Genomic DNA, 18,420 nt, shown 5'->3' with positions numbered 1-18,420 from the left:
AAAGAGCACAGCCTTCAGTATGGATTACATCTCAATGTAAAGAAAACAAAAATCCTCACCACTGGACCAGTAAACAACATTATTATCAACGGAGAAAAAATTGAAGTTGTCAAGGACTTCATTCTTCTTGGATCAACTATCAACACTCATGGAAGCAGCAGTCAAGAACTCAAACAACGTAAAGTGTTGAAGAGCAAAGATGTCAGTTTGAGGACTAAGGTGCACCTGACCCAAGCCATAGTATTTTCAGTAACCTCATAAGCATGTGAAAGCTATACAGTGAATAAGGAAGACCATAGAAGAATTGATGCTTTTGAGTTATGGTGTTGGAGGAAAATATTGAAAGTGCCATGGTCTGCCAAAAGAACCAATAGATCCAGTTTGGAAGAAGTGCAGCCAGAGTGTTCCTTGGAGGCCAGGATGGTCAAACTTCATCTCTCCTACTTCAGACATATTGTCAGGAGGGACCAGTTGCTGGAGAAAGATACCATGTTTGGTAAGGTGGAGGGTTAGAGAAAAAGAGGAAGACTCCCAACAAGATGGATTGGCCAAGTGGCAGCATCAATGGACTCAAGTGTGGCAACAGTAGTGAGGTTGGCCCAGGATCAGGCAGTGTTTCATTCTGCTGTGCATAAGGTCACTATGAGTTGGTGCCGACTTGATGGCACCTAACAACAACATATATGTACACATACATACCTATATAAATATAAAGGTATTTATATACAGATATATACATACATACATACATATATGTATAATTCAGTCTGTTGCTTCTTATAGTCTGTTTTACCTTTGTGTGGCTTCCATTCTTAAGTCTTATAGGTCAAAGTGCCGCGTTTGGAAAAAGCTAATAGAATGTTGGTAAAAAGATGACTAGCTAAGATAGCTGAGAAATGAGCAGTGGAATAATCCCCCTAAAAGAGAGAAATAGTTTTAGGAGGCTGGCACTATATGCATTTGTTTAATGTTCATACCCTTTATCTGCATATCTTTCAGGAATATCCTTGGATTCTGAGTGCCTCAGATGATCAAACCATCCGAGTATGGAACTGGCAGTCTAGGACCTGTGTCTGGTAAAGAGAAGGCAGAGGGCTCTCAATGAGTTTTAGCTCTTCTTAGTTTTTTCATAATCAGCTTCTCTTCATTGCAATTGTCCCTTGTCCCAGAGGGGCTGTGTCTGCTGGTTAATTATTGATTGTAATATGCTTTTAAGTATATAATGGTAACTATAAAGGATGTCTCATTAATAATGTATGAATCTAAGTTTTGTAATCATTCCTTACTAGGGAAAGGAGGTCATAGCTAGGTTTTTAGTACAGGAACTTTTAGCTGGTTTTCAGTTGTATTCCCTTAAATCCTGAGTCAAGGTCTAGAACTTCTCTCCTACTTGGTGTTTGAGGCCTGGGTTCTAAGTTGAGCTTTCCAAAATGAGATAAGGGCCATTTAAAATTTTGTCTTTTAAGAGGGACACCCCTCTGAAATCTAACAGATAATTTCCAGTATGAATTACTAAAATTCCAATTATTGCGATATTTTAATATGCCTTTAATCTGAGAGGATTGCTATGTAATATCAGCTCTCCTGAAATGATTGTTGTTGTTATTAGTTACTGTTGAGTTAATTCTGACTTACGGTGACCCCACGTGTGCATAGTAAAAACTGCTTCATAGGTTTTTAAGGAGCTAATCTTTGGGAAGCAGATTGCCAAACTTTACTTCCAAGGCAACTCTTGAGTGGGTTTAAACCACCAACCTTTAGACTAGTAGGTGAGTGCTTAACTGTTTGCACTACACAGAGGTACCCACCTGAAAAGTAATCTAGCATTATTAGAGCCTTGAAGAGAGTTAGTGTTAAAACAGCTGACCTTGTTTATTGAATAGTCAGAATTGTTAGGATGACCTGCCTTTGATTTTATGAAGTATAATTGGATAAACATCTGTTAGAGGAAACAAGTGTAAATTGCTACAATTTGATGAAACTGACCTATATTCATGGAGGTGGTAACTCTAAATACCAACAGAAAGGGAAGGAGTCTTCACAGTCAAGTATTAATGCTATCCCCTCTGTACACAGGGTAGATAGGGATGAGCAACTTAGACATTGGCTACCTAAAATGAGGGTGCAATAGAGGCACGAAGTGACCGGCTTACAAGGTTTCGAGGGGGAGCTTAGTTTAAGAGTGTGTGGGAAGGTGGGGGAGAAAGAGTTCCCACTGAATAGTTTTCATCTTGTCTAGATGGGTCTGGTGAAAAGAGATGGGGATAAGATTCTTATGATTCAACAGTAAGTAATTGTTGTCATGACTAATTGCAACTGTCACAATTGTATAAGTAGGAGTTTTGTAATTAAAACAGGGGAGTGGTTAATCTTACAGTCCAGAAACAAAGGACCCTAGGATCATCAAGGGAGAAGAGCACAAGTGAAATGCAAGACTTGATACAGAGAAGCAGTATCACCAGAGATGGGGACATGGAGAGAGGGAGCAGCTGAGGACTCTAGATTCATGGGAAGTGAGGGACAGAGATGGCGGCCAGGAGGCAGACTTGCAGAATGTGCCCTTTGGTGGTGTAAATTATTATATATGCCTGAGTGTTTAATTTTAAAAAAGCTAAAGTGAATAGAGAGAAACACTGTTAACTGATGGATGGTACGTGGAGGGGATTGTAATCATTGTGATGAAACAAGGTATACGATTTGTTTAATGTAAAACTGATGATCTGCCATGTAAACTTGTACTCAATCCATGATAAAAACCTTAAAAAAAACCAACTATTAGATGTAAAGAATAGTATTTAGTGTAGGAGACATTTATTGCTACCTCTAATTTGGTATTGTCTTTTTTTTTCCTTGCAGTGTGTTAACAGGGCACAACCACTATGTAATGTGTGCTCAGTTCCACCCCTCAGAAGACTTGGTTGTATCAGCCAGCCTGGATCAGACTGTACGCGTTTGGGATATTTCTGGTGAGCTACCCAAGTTCAGAGATAACCTAGTCATGTCTGACAAAAAACTGCAATTGCTTAAAATAGGGTAGCTGGTTTCAAATAGGAATATTTAAAATATTCTGCTCCCATGTAATAGCATCTCTGTTTTTGAGGGTATTGAATTTGCTTTGGTGATTCTTTATGTTAACAGTATTCACTAAGAAAAGTAGTTGCTCTGAAAAATCTGATTGGAAGAAATACTCACCTTTTAGATCAGTTTTCAGTTAAGTAGTCAAAGTCTATATATTCTTGGGTATATTTGATTAGGAATCAGGATTTCCTCTAAAATAAGAAAAAATGCAGATTAAACAGAAATGAGTCTTGAGAAGAATAGGTTAGTGCTAGGAGGCAGGACTCAGATAAAGGCACATGCGGGGTATTTGTATGTGGGGTTTTTTTATGTCCAGAATACCTTTTATTAGACTTCTAAGACCAGAAATTAAATGATAGGTTTTAGATAGTTGGGATAGTCCTTCCTTTACAGTCCATATACCTTAATTTGGAGATGCTTTGTGAATATATTGATGAGATCTAAGGAGATTTTTATCAATTTAAATGCAGAGAAAAGAACCTGAGATGGATTTGCTGGATAAATAAATGAAAGTGGTTTGTTTAATGTTGAAATAGCGAAATGAGAATCTATGACATTTACTTGTCACTAGCTGAATTATCTGTAATCCTTTTTTTTTTTTTTTTTGGCTTAGTAATTCTTGGAAATTGAGTTTTCTGGAAGGTAAGTGGCTGGACTATAAAGCTGTTTTTTATATTTTTATGTAACGAAAGCAGTTTTGTAGTCTAACCACTAACCTTTCAAAGACCCTTTTATAGGTCTTTGCTGCTTTCTTATGATAATAAAGCAGCAACCCTTATGCATTGTACAGTTGAGGTGATAACTTTTCCTAACTATTTTATAGCATGGTAGGCTGAGCAGTGTAGTGTTTGCTGTTACAAGCCATTAATCAGATGCAAGTAGAAAAATTGGATTCTCAGATGTTGAATTTGGAACATTGTAGTAGCAATTGTTTAAGATTCATGTAGCACAGAAATAAGCCATGGGAAAATGGGGACAGTTAGAGAATAGAACCTCTGGATCTTGTTGCTTTGCCATGCTTGCTGACTCAGAAGGGAATAGTGTAAATACAAGGTTCTCTGGTGGCACAGTGGCCTTGTGCTCAGCTGCTTACCTAAAGGTTGGCAGTTCAAACCCACCAGCCACTCTTTGGGAGAAAGATGTGGCAATCTGCATCCATAAAGGTTTACAGCCTTGGAAACGCTGTGTAGACATCTACTTTGTCCTATGGGGTCACTGTGAGTCAGAATGGATTTGTTGACGACAGGTGTGCTTTTGGTTTAGTATAAATAAGATTGCAGTGGAGATAGGACAATTATACAAAAGGATTTCAAAAAGATGGGGGGAAAAAAATGGAATTAAAAGGTAATGAAATTTCTTCTGCAAACTTTTTGATGTTCCCTCATACTGTCTTTAGGGGTTTTGCCATTGCAGTTTTTTGTCGGACTAACTAGGCTTTTTGAAGTTCACCCAGATGTGACCAGTCATGCCAGCAGGAGGAGCTAGGCACAGGCACTATGAATCTGTGCCCTCTCCTCACTGCCAGTCCCAGGGATCTTAGCATCCACTCTCATAGTAACCTAGTTATGGCTCACTATGTTGTTGTTTTTACTTCACACACATTCAAAGCATCCTCTCTATCTCAGGATATAGAGCTTGAAGAAGTTCAATCCTGGCTCATGCTATTCATTTTGGTCTGGGGCAGTTTTCTAGACTAGCCCTCCTCAGCTGAAGTTCTATGAAGAATTAAGCCCTACAGAAAATACTTTGATTTTTCTCAGTTCTTTCAGTTAATAGGTAATACCATTTTAGATCATAGGAAAGAAAAATGGATGCTTTTGGGCATCGGGGCTTAATTCTTTTCCAGAACACCAGATTGAAATGGACCTTATACTTTTCCCCTTTAAAAGTGCTGTATGTGCCATCTGGTACCAGCATAGTGTGTTTCCTGTGGGACAGTTAGGTGGAAGGTTTCTTGTCTGTGACCATGAAATTTCCAAGGCAAGAAACTCTGTTCTTCCCTTAAATAGGTAGAGAACATTTTTGCATCAGAATTAAGAGCCTTAGATCAGAGAAGAGAGGAAGAGTATGACCCTAGTGGGGTTTATACTTGCTCTTGAATGTGTGAAGTGCATGAATTGCTATGTAACATTGTAATTGCTATGTTTAATATACATGGTAGTGAGAATTTCATGCTAACTTGCTGTACTAATATTAATGCTCTCTTTTACTATTTCTATGTGTTTTTCTCTGCCCCAAACTCTCTTGATTTACAGTAACCCCTTAACCAGAGTGAATGGAAGTGCTTTGATATTTTTAACCAAGTGGAAGTTGCTTTTAGATTCAACGTTTGCATTCTTCTTTCCCTTGCTAGGAGTCAGCATACTCTTCTTAAGGATTATTTTTGTTTGGGTTGGGTTCAAGTAAATGCTGAACACAGAAAAAGGAATTGGTTTTTTGGCTTGCTAGAGATCAGAGCTAATATTTCTAAGAAGGGAAAAGTTGCTTCTGAGTAAGAGAATGAGTAATCCCAAATTTAAAGAACTGGTGAAAATTATAATTTTTCTGAGTATCTCTTAGAAATGGCATACTGCCTGAACTAGGCAAACAATAAGAGAGCATAGAGATCTTTAAAAGAAAACCTGTCACATGATACTTCTCCCAGGAGGATCATGCCTATGCGACTTAGTTCAACTATAATCTTTTACATTAGCCTGGTAAACGTTATTTGTTTCAAAGGGAATATATTTACAACCTAGATATAGAAGATAAGTTAATATTGTTAATTTACACCTTTGCATGCTAAGTCCATGTAATTCAGGCTCTGTCTTTGAAATGGCTACTAAAAACCTATTAATTTGCTGCCAGATCCTATCCTCATCCCTCTCTTTTATTGCTTCCTCTGGTCCCCATTGGGAAGTGTGCATTAAACTGGTCCGTTCTGAGAGTGTTCTCTCTTCCCTCTGGATTTGGGTAGCTGCTGTAGAAATTTTCCATCTGTCGTTCAGTCTTAGTGAGTGGCTTGTCGAAGGCTCAAATATTTCTTCCCTAAGTATCTTTTCACTGCCTGTCACTATTCATCTGTCTATTTTTGCCCTTTCTCTTTTCCTGGATCATTACATGCAAGTGCAACAAAGGCTTTCATTCTGTCATACAGCTTTCCCTTTTAATGTGTTTGTTGAAGCTTATTGGAGGTGAAATTCTTCACAGCTGTCTGTCTTTGTGTCTTCCTTTGAATCTGTTTCATAAACCAGACTCCTTAGAAAAAGTTGACAGGTTCCATTAAGGGACAAGTGAAATAAGTGAAAGGAGACATTCCTGTGATTATGTATTTATGAAGTCTTAAAAGAGTGCTTTTTTTTTTTTTTTTAAACATCAGATTTTATTTCTTAATACCTATTGCATAAATGCTCATTTTGGCCTGGGAACAAGATAATTAACGCTGCCATGTCTTCTTAAGCTCTTGCTTCTCCACTGTTGATGTTTCGGCCACTATAACAGGAAAAATACAGAGCAGTTTTAAAATGATAAGCATAAAAATAAGCATTGAAGTTAAGTTTTCATATTTTTTATAGATGGCAATTTTAGGTTTGAAAATAGTCTGTTTTCAGTGATAGGTTTTATTTTCTCCCTATATAGATAATCATTTTTATTGGGTAGTTGGATCTCCCACTCTTCTGCCAAAATGCTGCAGATGATAAGATTTAGTCCCAGTTCTTTGTTTTCTCATCTCTACACTGGTGTAATTATATCTGGCTTGCCTACCTCAAAGGATTATCAGGATCAAATCACATCACATATGTAAGAGTACTTTGAAAACCACAATGTGCTTTTCAAGTTTTAGGTAGTAGTATTGTTATCATTGTTTTCATTCTGACTGTAACACAAGTAGCTTCTAAAGATGGATGTGTTTGAGCCACAGTGTCTTCTAAGACTCTTCTTATTCTGGTGTCTTTTTTCCTGTATGTTTTTAAATTATGGGCTAATTCTTCTAAGTAAGAATAACCTCCAAAAGTTTTAATCAGACTTGTAATCAGGCTTACAACCAGTCTTGAAATGAAATAGAAGATATGTATATACTTTTTATATAGTCTATATATATATAGGACTCCTGGTGTAGGGCTGTGGATTAATACACTGGACTGCAAAGTCGGTTTGAACAGCAAGACGGTGGTTGAAGCTCACCAGCCGTTCCTCAGAAATCCTACATAGGGTCACTATGGGTCGGAACTGACTCAATTGTATTTAACAACAACAATAATGGTTATATATATCGTCTACCAAATAACTGTTATGTACCTCATAGGTCCAATTTTCCTAAGCCATTTGGAACTTCTCCTTTAATTACATACCAGATTTTCAGTTCCAGAAACACTGAGCTGCAGTGCTTCCCAGATGACTTTCTTTTAGTTTTATTTTTTTGAAACAATAGGGGAAAGTTGCTTAGATTGCCTACAGTTGAAGCTGGGATTTGAATGTTTACCACTTGAAATCACATTTCAGGAGCATTAAAAATCAGCTTTATCAGAACTAAATAGCTCTTGAGGTTTGTTGAAAAAGTTAACTGACTCCAGTATTTGGGATGCTCTTTTCCAGCAAAAGAGTGGATAGTGAATGTCCTTTTAATGTTTTGTACATTTTAAGAAAGAAATGAATAGGAGCTCAGGAAGTCTCTGTTTTTTCTCCTTTTTTAAAAAAACTTTCTTCAATCTCTCTAAATTTCTTTTTCCCTTTTTAATCTCCTTCTGTCACCATACTTTTCCATGCTTCTGATATTATACTGTTTTTGATCAAATTTTGTTTACATTTTTTCATCCCATTCCTTACCTCTTCAAAGGTCTAAGGAAAAAAAACTTGTCCCCTGGTGCAGTGGAGTCAGATGTGAGAGGAATAACGGGAGTTGATCTGTTTGGCACTACGGATGCAGTGGTGAAGCATGTACTGGAGGTACTTATCTCTACAGTCAGGGCTGGATTTGCGCTCTTCTCTAGGGAAACAGCAATAGTATACTGTTCATTTATTCAGGCTTTCAGTATATATTTATGGAGTGCTTATTAAATTCTAGGCATTGTCCTAGGCATTAGAGAGAGTAATGAGTGAGTTAACAGAAATGAAGCTTTCATGCAACCTGAGGGGGCTTCAGAAAGTTATTGAAAACTAAAGGAGCTCTGGTAGCGTAAAGGAGCTCTGGTAGCGTAGTGGTTACGAATTGGGCTGCGAACCTTAAGGTCAGCGGTTCGAAACTACCAGCTGCTCCGCGGGAGAAAGATGAGGCTTTCTACTCCCGTAAAGATTTACACCCTCGGAAACCCTGTACAGGGTTGCTATGGGTCGGAACCGACTCGATGGCACTTAACTTAACAACCATATATAGGTAACTTGCTGGTGTGGTAAGAAAATAGAAAAGCATAAGGAAATTAAACTGGATTTATTTTATATTATCTAATTTAATCCTGGTGTGGCGTTGTGGGTTAATGCACTAGACAGCACAGTCGGTTTGAACTACAAGGTTGGTGGTTGCAGCATAGTCCCTTGAGACTTGTCACATAAAGAGTAAAGATCAGCAACATCTTTTCTAACCATCAGTATGGTTCATTGATTTGCTTTGAGTCTGCAGTTATAAAGTCAATTTAGAAGAGACATCTGGTTTTTCATAGGGTCATGATCGTGGAGTAAACTGGGCCGCTTTTCATCCCACTATGCCCCTTATTGTATCTGGGGCAGATGACCGTCAAGTGAAAATCTGGCGTATGAATGGTGAGTAAACTCGTGATAGTATTACCATGTCTTAAGAGATTAACTTTTGGTCAGCAAGATAAAGTATGTCTTTTGTACTCTGTAACCTGTTTTCCTGTCTTGACTGGTTATCAGAATGAGATACTAAATCTAATACTAATCCGGAAGCATAGAATTGTGCCTTTCTCTTTTTCCCTTAAATGACATTCTGATTTTGAGGCATATGAACAGGATAAAGGGTAAGAAATAATTCATTTGTTCATTCAACACATTTTTTTGAGTACTTTCTTTATAATAGGCATTGTTCAGGACTCTGGAGATACACTGATGACTAACATGGAGAAAGCCCTTATTCTGTAGAGCTTACATGTATTCTAAAATGGCAGCTAAGGACTAAGGCATCCAGGAGAAATAAATCAATGTAAATCAGGGGTGGGGAGCCTTTTTTCTGCCAAAATTTATAGCATCTTTTGTGGGCCATACAAATTTATCAACTTAAAATTTAGCCTGCTGTATTTGTTCAAACATTTAATGAACTCACCCCTAATGTGATGACTGGAACTGATCAAATGCTAAGGCCTGCAGGCCAGGTGTTCCCCACCCCCAGTGTAAAGGGACAAAGAACGACAGAGAATAGAAGATCAGCCTAAAAGCACAAAGAACTATGTAGTGATTAAGAGACTTAAATGAAGAAATTGGTCTATCAGAAAGAAGTTACTGGTTTAGCATTTTGTAGTCATGCCTAACAGTTGGTTAAGAGGCTATCATATCTATAAACCCCAGACTCACAGTAAATAATAGGGAATTGTGATGACCTCATTCTCTTGTCCTTCAGAATCAAAGGCATGGGAGGTTGATACCTGCCGGGGCCATTACAACAATGTATCTTGTGCTGTCTTCCACCCTCGCCAAGAGTTGATCCTCAGCAATTCTGAGGACAAGAGTATCCGAGTTTGGGATATGTCTAAGCGGTAAGGGTCTTATTGATATTATGTGACCAATATCAGGGGAAAGCCCGTTTTCTCTCTCTTTTTAAATGAGATTAGCATATTTCTGTTTATTTGTTTTAATCTTTAACATATAGAAAAATCGAATACTTTGAAAACTTGGAGAGATCTGGAGATCAGCCAGCATTTACAGATTTTCAGTCAATTTAACAGATCTTTAGCTCTCTTCAAATGTCTAGAATTTCAGCTTGTTCTTCTCTCTAATGCTGGAGTTGTAGAAGTGAAAAAAAAAAAAAAAATGAAACGAAAACAATACAGTAGGAAATCATGATTTAAGCCCAATCACTTTATCGGAGAAAAATGAGATTTTCTACTCCTGTAAAGATTTATAGTCTCAGAAACCCATGGAAGCAGTTCTACTCTGTTCTGTAGGGTGGCTATGAGTCAGAATTGACTTGATGGCAGTGAGTTAGTTTAAAGTTATCTCTTTCTGTTCCTTGGTAAAATTCAGCTGACTTGAAGGCAATTAACAACAACAACACATTTACTTAGGATATGAAATGTACTGTCTCAGGTTTAGTTTTTCAGTCAACTTACTGACTTAGCACTCAATATTTATTGTTTGTGACAGACTGAAGATGCCTAGGAAATTAATATTTTTGTGTACCTTTTCCTTTTTTAGGACTGGAGTTCAAACCTTTCGCAGAGACCATGATCGATTCTGGGTCCTGGCTGCCCACCCCAATCTCAACTTGTTTGCAGCAGGTAAGGGCATTTCCTGGTTTTCCGTTTTGTTTTGTTTTGTTTTTTCAACCATTTGCTTCAGTTCAGCATTTATAAAACTTGAGAATTATTTGTTATTAGCTTTGTCTCCAGTAAATGCGTGGTAGGATGACACGGAAAAGTAAAATTCTCAGAGCCAGTTGAAGCCTTTTTCTTTCATTCTTTCTTCTTGGAGTAGTGTTCTTTTTAAAAATGCTCCCTTCTCCATCAAGATTTAATTAACAATAAAGCCCATTCTCTTCTATTAGTTCTTAGATGTGGGAGCTTAATACATTACATTTGGAGTTCTCAGATTAGAGGGAACTAGGAGCTGAGATTTATTCATTCATTTAGCAAATACATATTAAGTGTTAGGCCATATTCTGGATGCTAGTGTTACAACAGTGCATTAAACAAAGTTCCTGTCTGTATGTAAGCTTTTATTACTAGTAGAGGGAATAAGAAAATAATAAATAATGATTTGTGGCAAAAGATAAAAAATAAGGGAGATAAAGAGGGATAAGAGTGGAGGCTGCTATTCTATATCAGGTGGTAGGAAAGTGAAGGATAATTGAACTATGGGAATAGCAAATACAAGGCTGTAATGTGAGAGGTACTTAGCATGTTCAAGGAATGTTCAAAAAGGCCAGTTGGAGCACAAGGCAAAATAACAGGAGTTAAGACCAGGACTAGATTGTGCATTGCATTGTAGGTTTTGGTTTGGAGTTAGGATTTTATTCTGAAAGGTTTTGAGCAGGGGAGTGACATGACTTGGCTTATTGTGGAACCAGGATTTTAGGAGGAGAAGGGTAGAATGAATGATGCTAGTGGGAAAAAGCAAGTACAAGGTGATGAGTGCCATAACGCAGGTTTGTGCAAAGTGACAAAGGGGATACAGAAGGGAGTATTTAACTGTTGCCGTATGTATAGTATTAGGAAATGAATCAGATTTAACTAGATTCTAAGAATTTGTCTATAGCTGGCAAAGGATGCTCTAGGCGTCTTCACTTCGTTTTTAGTATATGTGTTTTTAACGTCTTTACATATTTTCTATTTCTAGCCTTTTTTCCTGCCTACAACTGTTTTTTTGCTTCTTTCCTCCCTGTGCCCCAGGACATGATGGCGGCATGATTGTGTTTAAACTGGAACGGGAACGGCCAGCCTATGCTGTTCATGGCAATATGCTGCATTATGTCAAGGATCGATTCTTACGTCAGTTGGATTTCAATAGCTCTAAAGATGTAGCTGTTATGCAGTTAAGGAGGTAAATCTAATTTGCTACTTTTCTCCAAACCCTGTCATCCATCACTATGATGTAATATCCACAAAATGAATCTGTTCATTTTAACATTTTTGGATCTAATCTCGTCACAGATGGATTCTCATGGGTAAGACTGCTCCATTTAAACCCTAAGAGCATGGTGGGCAAATAGGTGGCATAAGTAGAATGGGAATTCCTCAGTTGAGAATGCTAGTGACCCTGTGGAGAGGAAGTCATACTCCCATAGTCTGCCAGGTCTCATGCAAACCAGGGAGTTTTTTGGTAGAAAGTAGCCTAACTTAGTTACAGGCCTTTATTTGGCATCTCTCTTCTGTAATTCTTCCTTTCTTTCCTACAAAATGAGTACAATTCAAAACCAGAATATATGTCTCTGGAAACTCTTAATTCTGAAGATATGATAACCTCTGGGATGCTTGGCAAAAGGAACTGTCCTCTTGGAAAGCCAGCTGCATCAGCTTGCTAAAACATTCATGGTGGCAAACTTTGGCATGAGGGTTGATATCCACCCTCCAGCATCACTACAATAAAGATGGGTTTATGTGAGCGCTCCAAGGGGTAGGAGGAACCAGCGAGAAATAGATCACATCATGTTGCCCTGTGGGGGTGTCTTACTTATCTAGCACTGCTATCACAAAAAGACCACAAGTGTGTGGCTTATCAAGCAAATTTATTTTTTCATAGTTTGGAAGGCTTGAAATTCAGGATTCTATCTCTAAGGGAAGATTTTCTCTCTGGGGACTCTAAGGGATGTCTCTTCTGAGCTTCTGCTCTTGGGCAATTTTCATATGAGTTGGCATCTGTCTTACCCCATCTTTGTTCTTGCTTATTTTAATCTCTTTTATATTTCAAAAAAACGAGTCCTATTGTGGCGCTGTATGATAAACACTCGACTACAAGGTCGGTTTGAACCACAAGGCCAGTGGTTCACACTCAGAACCGACTCAATAGCACTTAACAACAACATATTTCACAAGGAGTCCTGTTATGGTATTATAGGATAAGCACTGGACTGCTAACCACAAGATCCGCAATTAAAACCCACCATCTGCTCCTCAGAACCAACCCAACAGCACTTAACAACAACATATTTACAGAGAGATTGATCCATAGCATTTCATCCTTTGACCCCCAAAATTCATGTCCATGCCTAAAGTAGAACACATCCACCCCATCATATCATCCCACAAGTCTTAAATCTACTCCAAATCCAAAACCTCATCTTCTGAATCATGTAAATTAAATATGGGTGAAACTTTGTGTGTATTCCATCCTGGGGCAAAATTCTTTATCTGTGAACCTGTGAAATCTAAAATCAACTTACCTGTTTCTGAAGCAAAGTTTAGTGGTGGAAAAGGCACAAGGTAGACACTGCCATTACAAATGAGAGAATTTGGAGGGAAAGAAGGGATAATGGACACCAAACAAGTCCTGAATTAATTTGCAGAACAAATTACATTAGCTTTCACAGCTTGAAAATGATCCTTTCTTTTTTGGGACCATTTGAGTGCCTTCCAGACTCTGGGTGATGGCCACATCCTCTGCATTCTGAGTGGAGGCCTGTGAGCCCTGGATTTCAGTTCTGTCTTTTAGGCCCTCTTGTTGTTGTTAGGTGGCATCGAGTCAGTATCGACCCATAGCGACCTTATGTACAGCAGAGTGAAACACTGCCCAATCCTGGGCCAACCTCACTACTGTTGCCATGTTGAGTCCATCGATGCTGCCATTTGGCCAATCCATCTTGTTGGGGGTCTTCCTCTTTTTCTCTGACCCTGCACCTTACCAAACATGATAACCTTTGTAGTCCCTCTAGAATGGTGCAAAAAACATGGGGGAGCCATGTCTGACTTCCCCTGACTTTACAAGGGTGAAAGAGAATCAAACTCAGAATCAGCCTAAGGCTGATTCCTGTGAAGCAGAGGTCAAATATACCTCCACCCTACAACCTTCTTTACACTATTCTGACACCAACCATTCCTTCCATAGCACTCTCTGCTACACATCTGGGTACAATAATCCATTGCAGTGGCCATACAGAACTCATGACAGTACTCACAATTAGGGAGTTTATTAGGGAAGTGAACAGGGTACAATTCAGGATCAAAACCAACTCAGAACGCAGCAGTTCTCCAGTCAGGAATGCCGCTTGTCTGCCATACTGAAGGCATGCCTCACTCTTGTCTTCAGCCTCTCAGCCATGTGGTCCCTTGTTCTCTGCCCTGCTCGAGCACGTTACAAAGTTCTTTTAGCCAATCTGTGAATGCCCAAAAAAAGGTACATTCTTCAAGCTAGTCTCTTGCCCATAGGCACTCAGCTTTACTCAGTTCATAGGCCTAGAACCTGAAGCTGTTCAGTCTCTCCATACCACTACCTCTCCCATCACCTCTGCAGTCACTGTTTCTCTAGCTAGGGATCTCATGTGTCACTTAGGCTTTCTCTTCTTGATCGTCCTGGATTCTTCCATCTCTGCTTCTGAGATGGCTCCTTTTAAACTTAGCTTGAGGACAAAACTGACCACTCCCAGTCTTAGAGTCCTTTATGCTTTATTTGCAGACGACTGGATAGAAAAGCTGTTTCAAGTAAATTCAAGGCACCACAAGTGGCAACTCTTCTCCCTCAAATTTAGGGGACTGCATTCTCCTAGTCCATTGTAGTACTAAACCTAACCCCTCATGCATGGTAGGCTGCGTTCTTCTCCCCCTTGATCATGGCAGCCCCACACCTCAATTTTGAGTAGCGACCCCATTTTTGGGCACAACATAAAGGTAGCAAGATCTGACTCTTTGAAACCTTGAAAACAGTGGCCTTACCCTTTGAAACCAAGGAAGCCCTGCTTCTTGTGTTCATTCTCTAACAGTTCTGCTGATCTTTGAGCTCCTCCAGGGATGGTTCTTTTCTTGAAAGACAATAGATGTAGCTCCTTGGGCCTGTTTTTGCCTGTAAAATTCTAAGATTCAGACAGTGCTCTTTCACTTTATTCTTTCTCTAATCCCTTCAGTCTAAGCTGATGGTTTTTTGCTGTAGTATTTGGTAGTTGTTGGTGTTAACTGCCATTGAGTCGGTTCCAACCCCTAGCAATTCTGTATAGGGTTTCCGAGGGGCGCTTGGTGGGTTTGAACCACAGACCTTGCGGTTCAAACTGACATTGCCATATAGTGCGTTATTCTGCAGCATCACACCAGGACTCCTGTGGTATTCAGTTAGATCTGTCATTTATAAGCTTAATCTCTTTTCAAAGGGTTGTGTAGCCACGTCCTTGGTGAGCATTCTAGAGCATGTGTCCTTAGTTTGTACAACAGAATTTTTCAAATCTGCGTTCTGTTTTCATTTTACACAGTTTATTTTTAAGTCCGTCTCTTTTCTTTAAATTTTATGATGAGCAGCAAGGAGATCTTGCTTAGAAATCTCATCAGCCAGGTGTCTAAGTTCATCACTTACAAGTTTGTATTCTACCAAATATTTGAGCATAATTCAAACAAGCTCTTGCAACTGTTTAGAAAGCATTGCCCTTCCTCCATTGTCCAGATCATAGGTTCATCATTTCCTTTTAAAGCCTCACAAGAAGCATATTTAGCTCCACATGTCTAGCAACATTCTGTTGTTAGCATTGTATGTATTCTATAATTCTCCTTGCTTCCTTTCTGAACCTTTATAAGAATTGCCTTTGACATCTATAATCCTTAAGGCATTGTAGGTTTTTACTGTTGTTGTTGGTAGATGCCTTATAGTCAGTTCTGATTCATAGTGATGACCCTATGCACAACAGAATGAAACACTGCCCAGACGTGCGCCATCCTTTATAATTGTTATGTTTGATGCTTTGTTACTGCCATTCTGTCAAATCCGTCTCCTTCAGGGCCTTCTTTTTTACAGACCCATCCTTTTTCAAGCATGCTATACTTCTCCAAAGGAGCTCTGATAGTGCAATGATTACGAATCAGGCTGCTAACCTCAAGGTCAACAGTTTGAAACTACCAGCGGTTCCATGGGAGAAAAATGAGGCGGTCTGCTCCCATAAAGATTTACAGCCTTGGAAACCCTGTGTAGGGTCAGTATGAGTTGAAACCGACTCCACGGTACTTAACAACAACAACATACTTCTCCAAGGGCTGGTCTTTTTTTTTTCCCCAAGCTAAGCTGTATCCTGTACTTCCCATAGACAATTCTGGTATCCAGGCAGGACGAGGGCAGTCAATGAATAACAGTATACAACAACTTTCATACTCCCTTCTTTGATGGACTACCAAAACTAGAAAGCCACTATAAAACCCAATGAAGTCTTCATCTGATGCTCTGAACAGGGAAAGTTTAGAGACGGGGTCAACATTTCACATTTAGCATGTTGTTTAACAACTTTTCCCATGACCCTGACTGACTTTCCGAAAATGAAATGAAGATGGCAGAATTCCCAATCTGAAGACCCACAATCTAAACAAAGGAGCCTTTGCTTTTTGAGGGGTGCCACTGAGATGGCATCACTGGACAGTCCAGATTGCCTGACACATGAGTAACCAGTTTTCTGAGGTCGGGTCCCAACAGTTTATGAGGGTCAAGTCTGTGCTGAAGGCAGAGAAGAAGAAGAGAATATGAAGATGTAAAAACAAATTATACTTTTTCCATACCACATGGCATTTGTGCCAAGGTGGCTAATGTGTGTTAACATTACGGAATCCCTCCTCTTGGAAACCAAGAGGGAGTCTCTCAAAACTAGAAGGGAAAGGTGTTTTCTTCCACATCAGTCCAGCTTTGGAGACACAAGTGACATTTTCCCCTTTCCCAAAAAACAATGAAATATTTTGTGTGCTAACAACATAGCTTTAAAAAATAAAACAAAATTCTGCATTTTTATAAAACTTGATAAATTGTGTTTCAAACTGTCCAATTCACCAGAAGGCCACAGTTATCAAAATGCACACACTTCATTCACATGGTGTATCCAGCACCTTCAGCTTTCTGTGCCTGGTCTGTTTTGGCATCTCATTTTCTGCAGTTATTCCTACCCTTGCCAGCATCAGCTTTCCCCTTTTTCCCTTTGGGTGCCTTCTTTCTCTTCTTTGCCGGGGCCTTTTAGGCTTAGGCTTTGGCTTTGGAGGAGCAGGTTTAACAGATAACCTTGTGGACCTCCTCTGAGGTTCATCCTTCACCTTGGCTTTATCCCCTTAGCATCCCCTTCAGCCTCTTTTCTTGGTCATGGTGGCTATAGCGGTGGAACGTAGGCACTGCACACGGGGATTCAGGGGTTCTTCTTCACTCTGTCCATAATACAAGACATGAAGGTCACCATCCTCGCTTCTAAGGAGCCATATGGCTGTACTTTTTTGAAAGACATCTTGGTTGTTCTTCTGGCAGGCTGGTACTTTGGATATTTGTATCAACACCATAATTCAAATTATCAATTCTGCTACAGTCTTCCCTATTCATTGTCCAACTTTCACATGCATATGAGGTGATTTACAATACCATGACTTGGGTCAAGTGCACATTTGTCCTAAAGTGACATTTTTTGCTTTTTGCAGCAGATTTGCCTAATGCAGTACGTCATTTGACTTCTTGACTGCTACTTCTATGATCATTGATTGTGGATCCAAGCAGAATGAAGTCTTGAACAGCTTCAGTCTTTTCATCATTTGTCATGATGCTATTTATTGGTCTAGTTGTAAGGATTTTTGTTTTCTTTAAATTCATTAAAACATTCAATTTGTGTGTCATCAATTCTTGGAGACTTGTTTTTTGCCAATGCCTTCAGTACAACTTTGATTTCTTCCTTCATTACTATCGGTTATTGATCATATGCTGCCTCTTGATCATCTGGTTAATCAGTCACTTTTTTTTGTTTTGTTTTGTTTTTGTATAGTAACTGTATTCCTTCTATCTTCTTTTGATGCTTTCTGCATCATTTTGTATTTGCCCATAGAATCCTTCAATATTACATCTTGAGTCTTGAATTTTTCTCTTCAGTTCTTTCAGCTTGAGAAATGCTGAGCATGTTCTTCCCTCTTGGTTTTCTAATTCCAGGTCTTTGCACATTTCATTGTAATACTTTACTTTGTCTTCTTGAGCTGTCCTTTGAAATTTTCTGTTAACTCTTTTACTTTATTATTTCTTTCAGTCATTTAGCTTCTATATGTTTAAGAGCAAGTTTCAGAGTCTCTTCTGACACTCATTTTAGACTTTTCTGTCTTTTTAGTAACCTTTTGCTTTCTTCATGCTTTCTTAATATCATCCTACAACTCCTCTAGTCTTTGGTCATTAGTATCTAATGCATCAAATCTATTCTAGAGATGCTCTCTAATTTCAGGTCATATTTTGGCTTTGTGGACTTGTTTTAAGTTTCTTCAACTCCAGTTTAAGTTTCTCCAGCTCCAGAACTTGCATATGAACAGTAGATGGTCTGTTCCACAGTCGGCCCCTGACTTTGTTTTGGTTGATGACATTGAACTTCTCCATTGTTTCTTCCTACATATGTAGTCAGTTTGGTTTTTACTGTTGTTTAGTGCTGTGGAGTCAGTTAGGCACCTAAAAACTCTTCCAATCTACCCATTACTTAATTCTAAAGGCACTTATACTTTTTTAGGTATCTGTTAGGGCACCATCCCACTCTTTCAGTACCAAATTTTATGTTAGTTATCTAGTGCTGCT

At 38.9% G+C, this 18,420-nt stretch overlaps 1 protein-coding gene across 2 annotated transcripts in view; it reads left to right on the top strand.

The window, feature by feature from the left end:
- Positions 1-18,420, top strand: part of COPA (coatomer protein complex, subunit alpha) — a 64,251-nt gene that overhangs the window by 15,996 nt on the left and 29,835 nt on the right. For both annotated transcript variants that reach the window (XM_006861651.1, XM_006861650.1), the window contains exons 5-11: positions 1,000-1,076; positions 2,857-2,966; positions 7,895-8,004; positions 8,715-8,814; positions 9,629-9,764; positions 10,423-10,505; positions 11,616-11,766. In XM_006861651.1, coding sequence (XP_006861713.1) covers positions 1,000-1,076; positions 2,857-2,966; positions 7,895-8,004; positions 8,715-8,814; positions 9,629-9,764; positions 10,423-10,505; positions 11,616-11,766 — 767 coding nt within the window. The remainder of the gene's footprint in view (positions 1-999; positions 1,077-2,856; positions 2,967-7,894; positions 8,005-8,714; positions 8,815-9,628; positions 9,765-10,422; positions 10,506-11,615; positions 11,767-18,420) is intronic.

Source organism: Chrysochloris asiatica, unplaced genomic scaffold (assembly GCF_000296735.1).
Source record: "Chrysochloris asiatica unplaced genomic scaffold, ChrAsi1.0 scaffold00042, whole genome shotgun sequence".
Taxonomy (NCBI): Eukaryota; Metazoa; Chordata; class Mammalia; order Afrosoricida; family Chrysochloridae; genus Chrysochloris; species Chrysochloris asiatica.
This window is presented reverse-complemented; position numbering and strand designations above follow the sequence as displayed.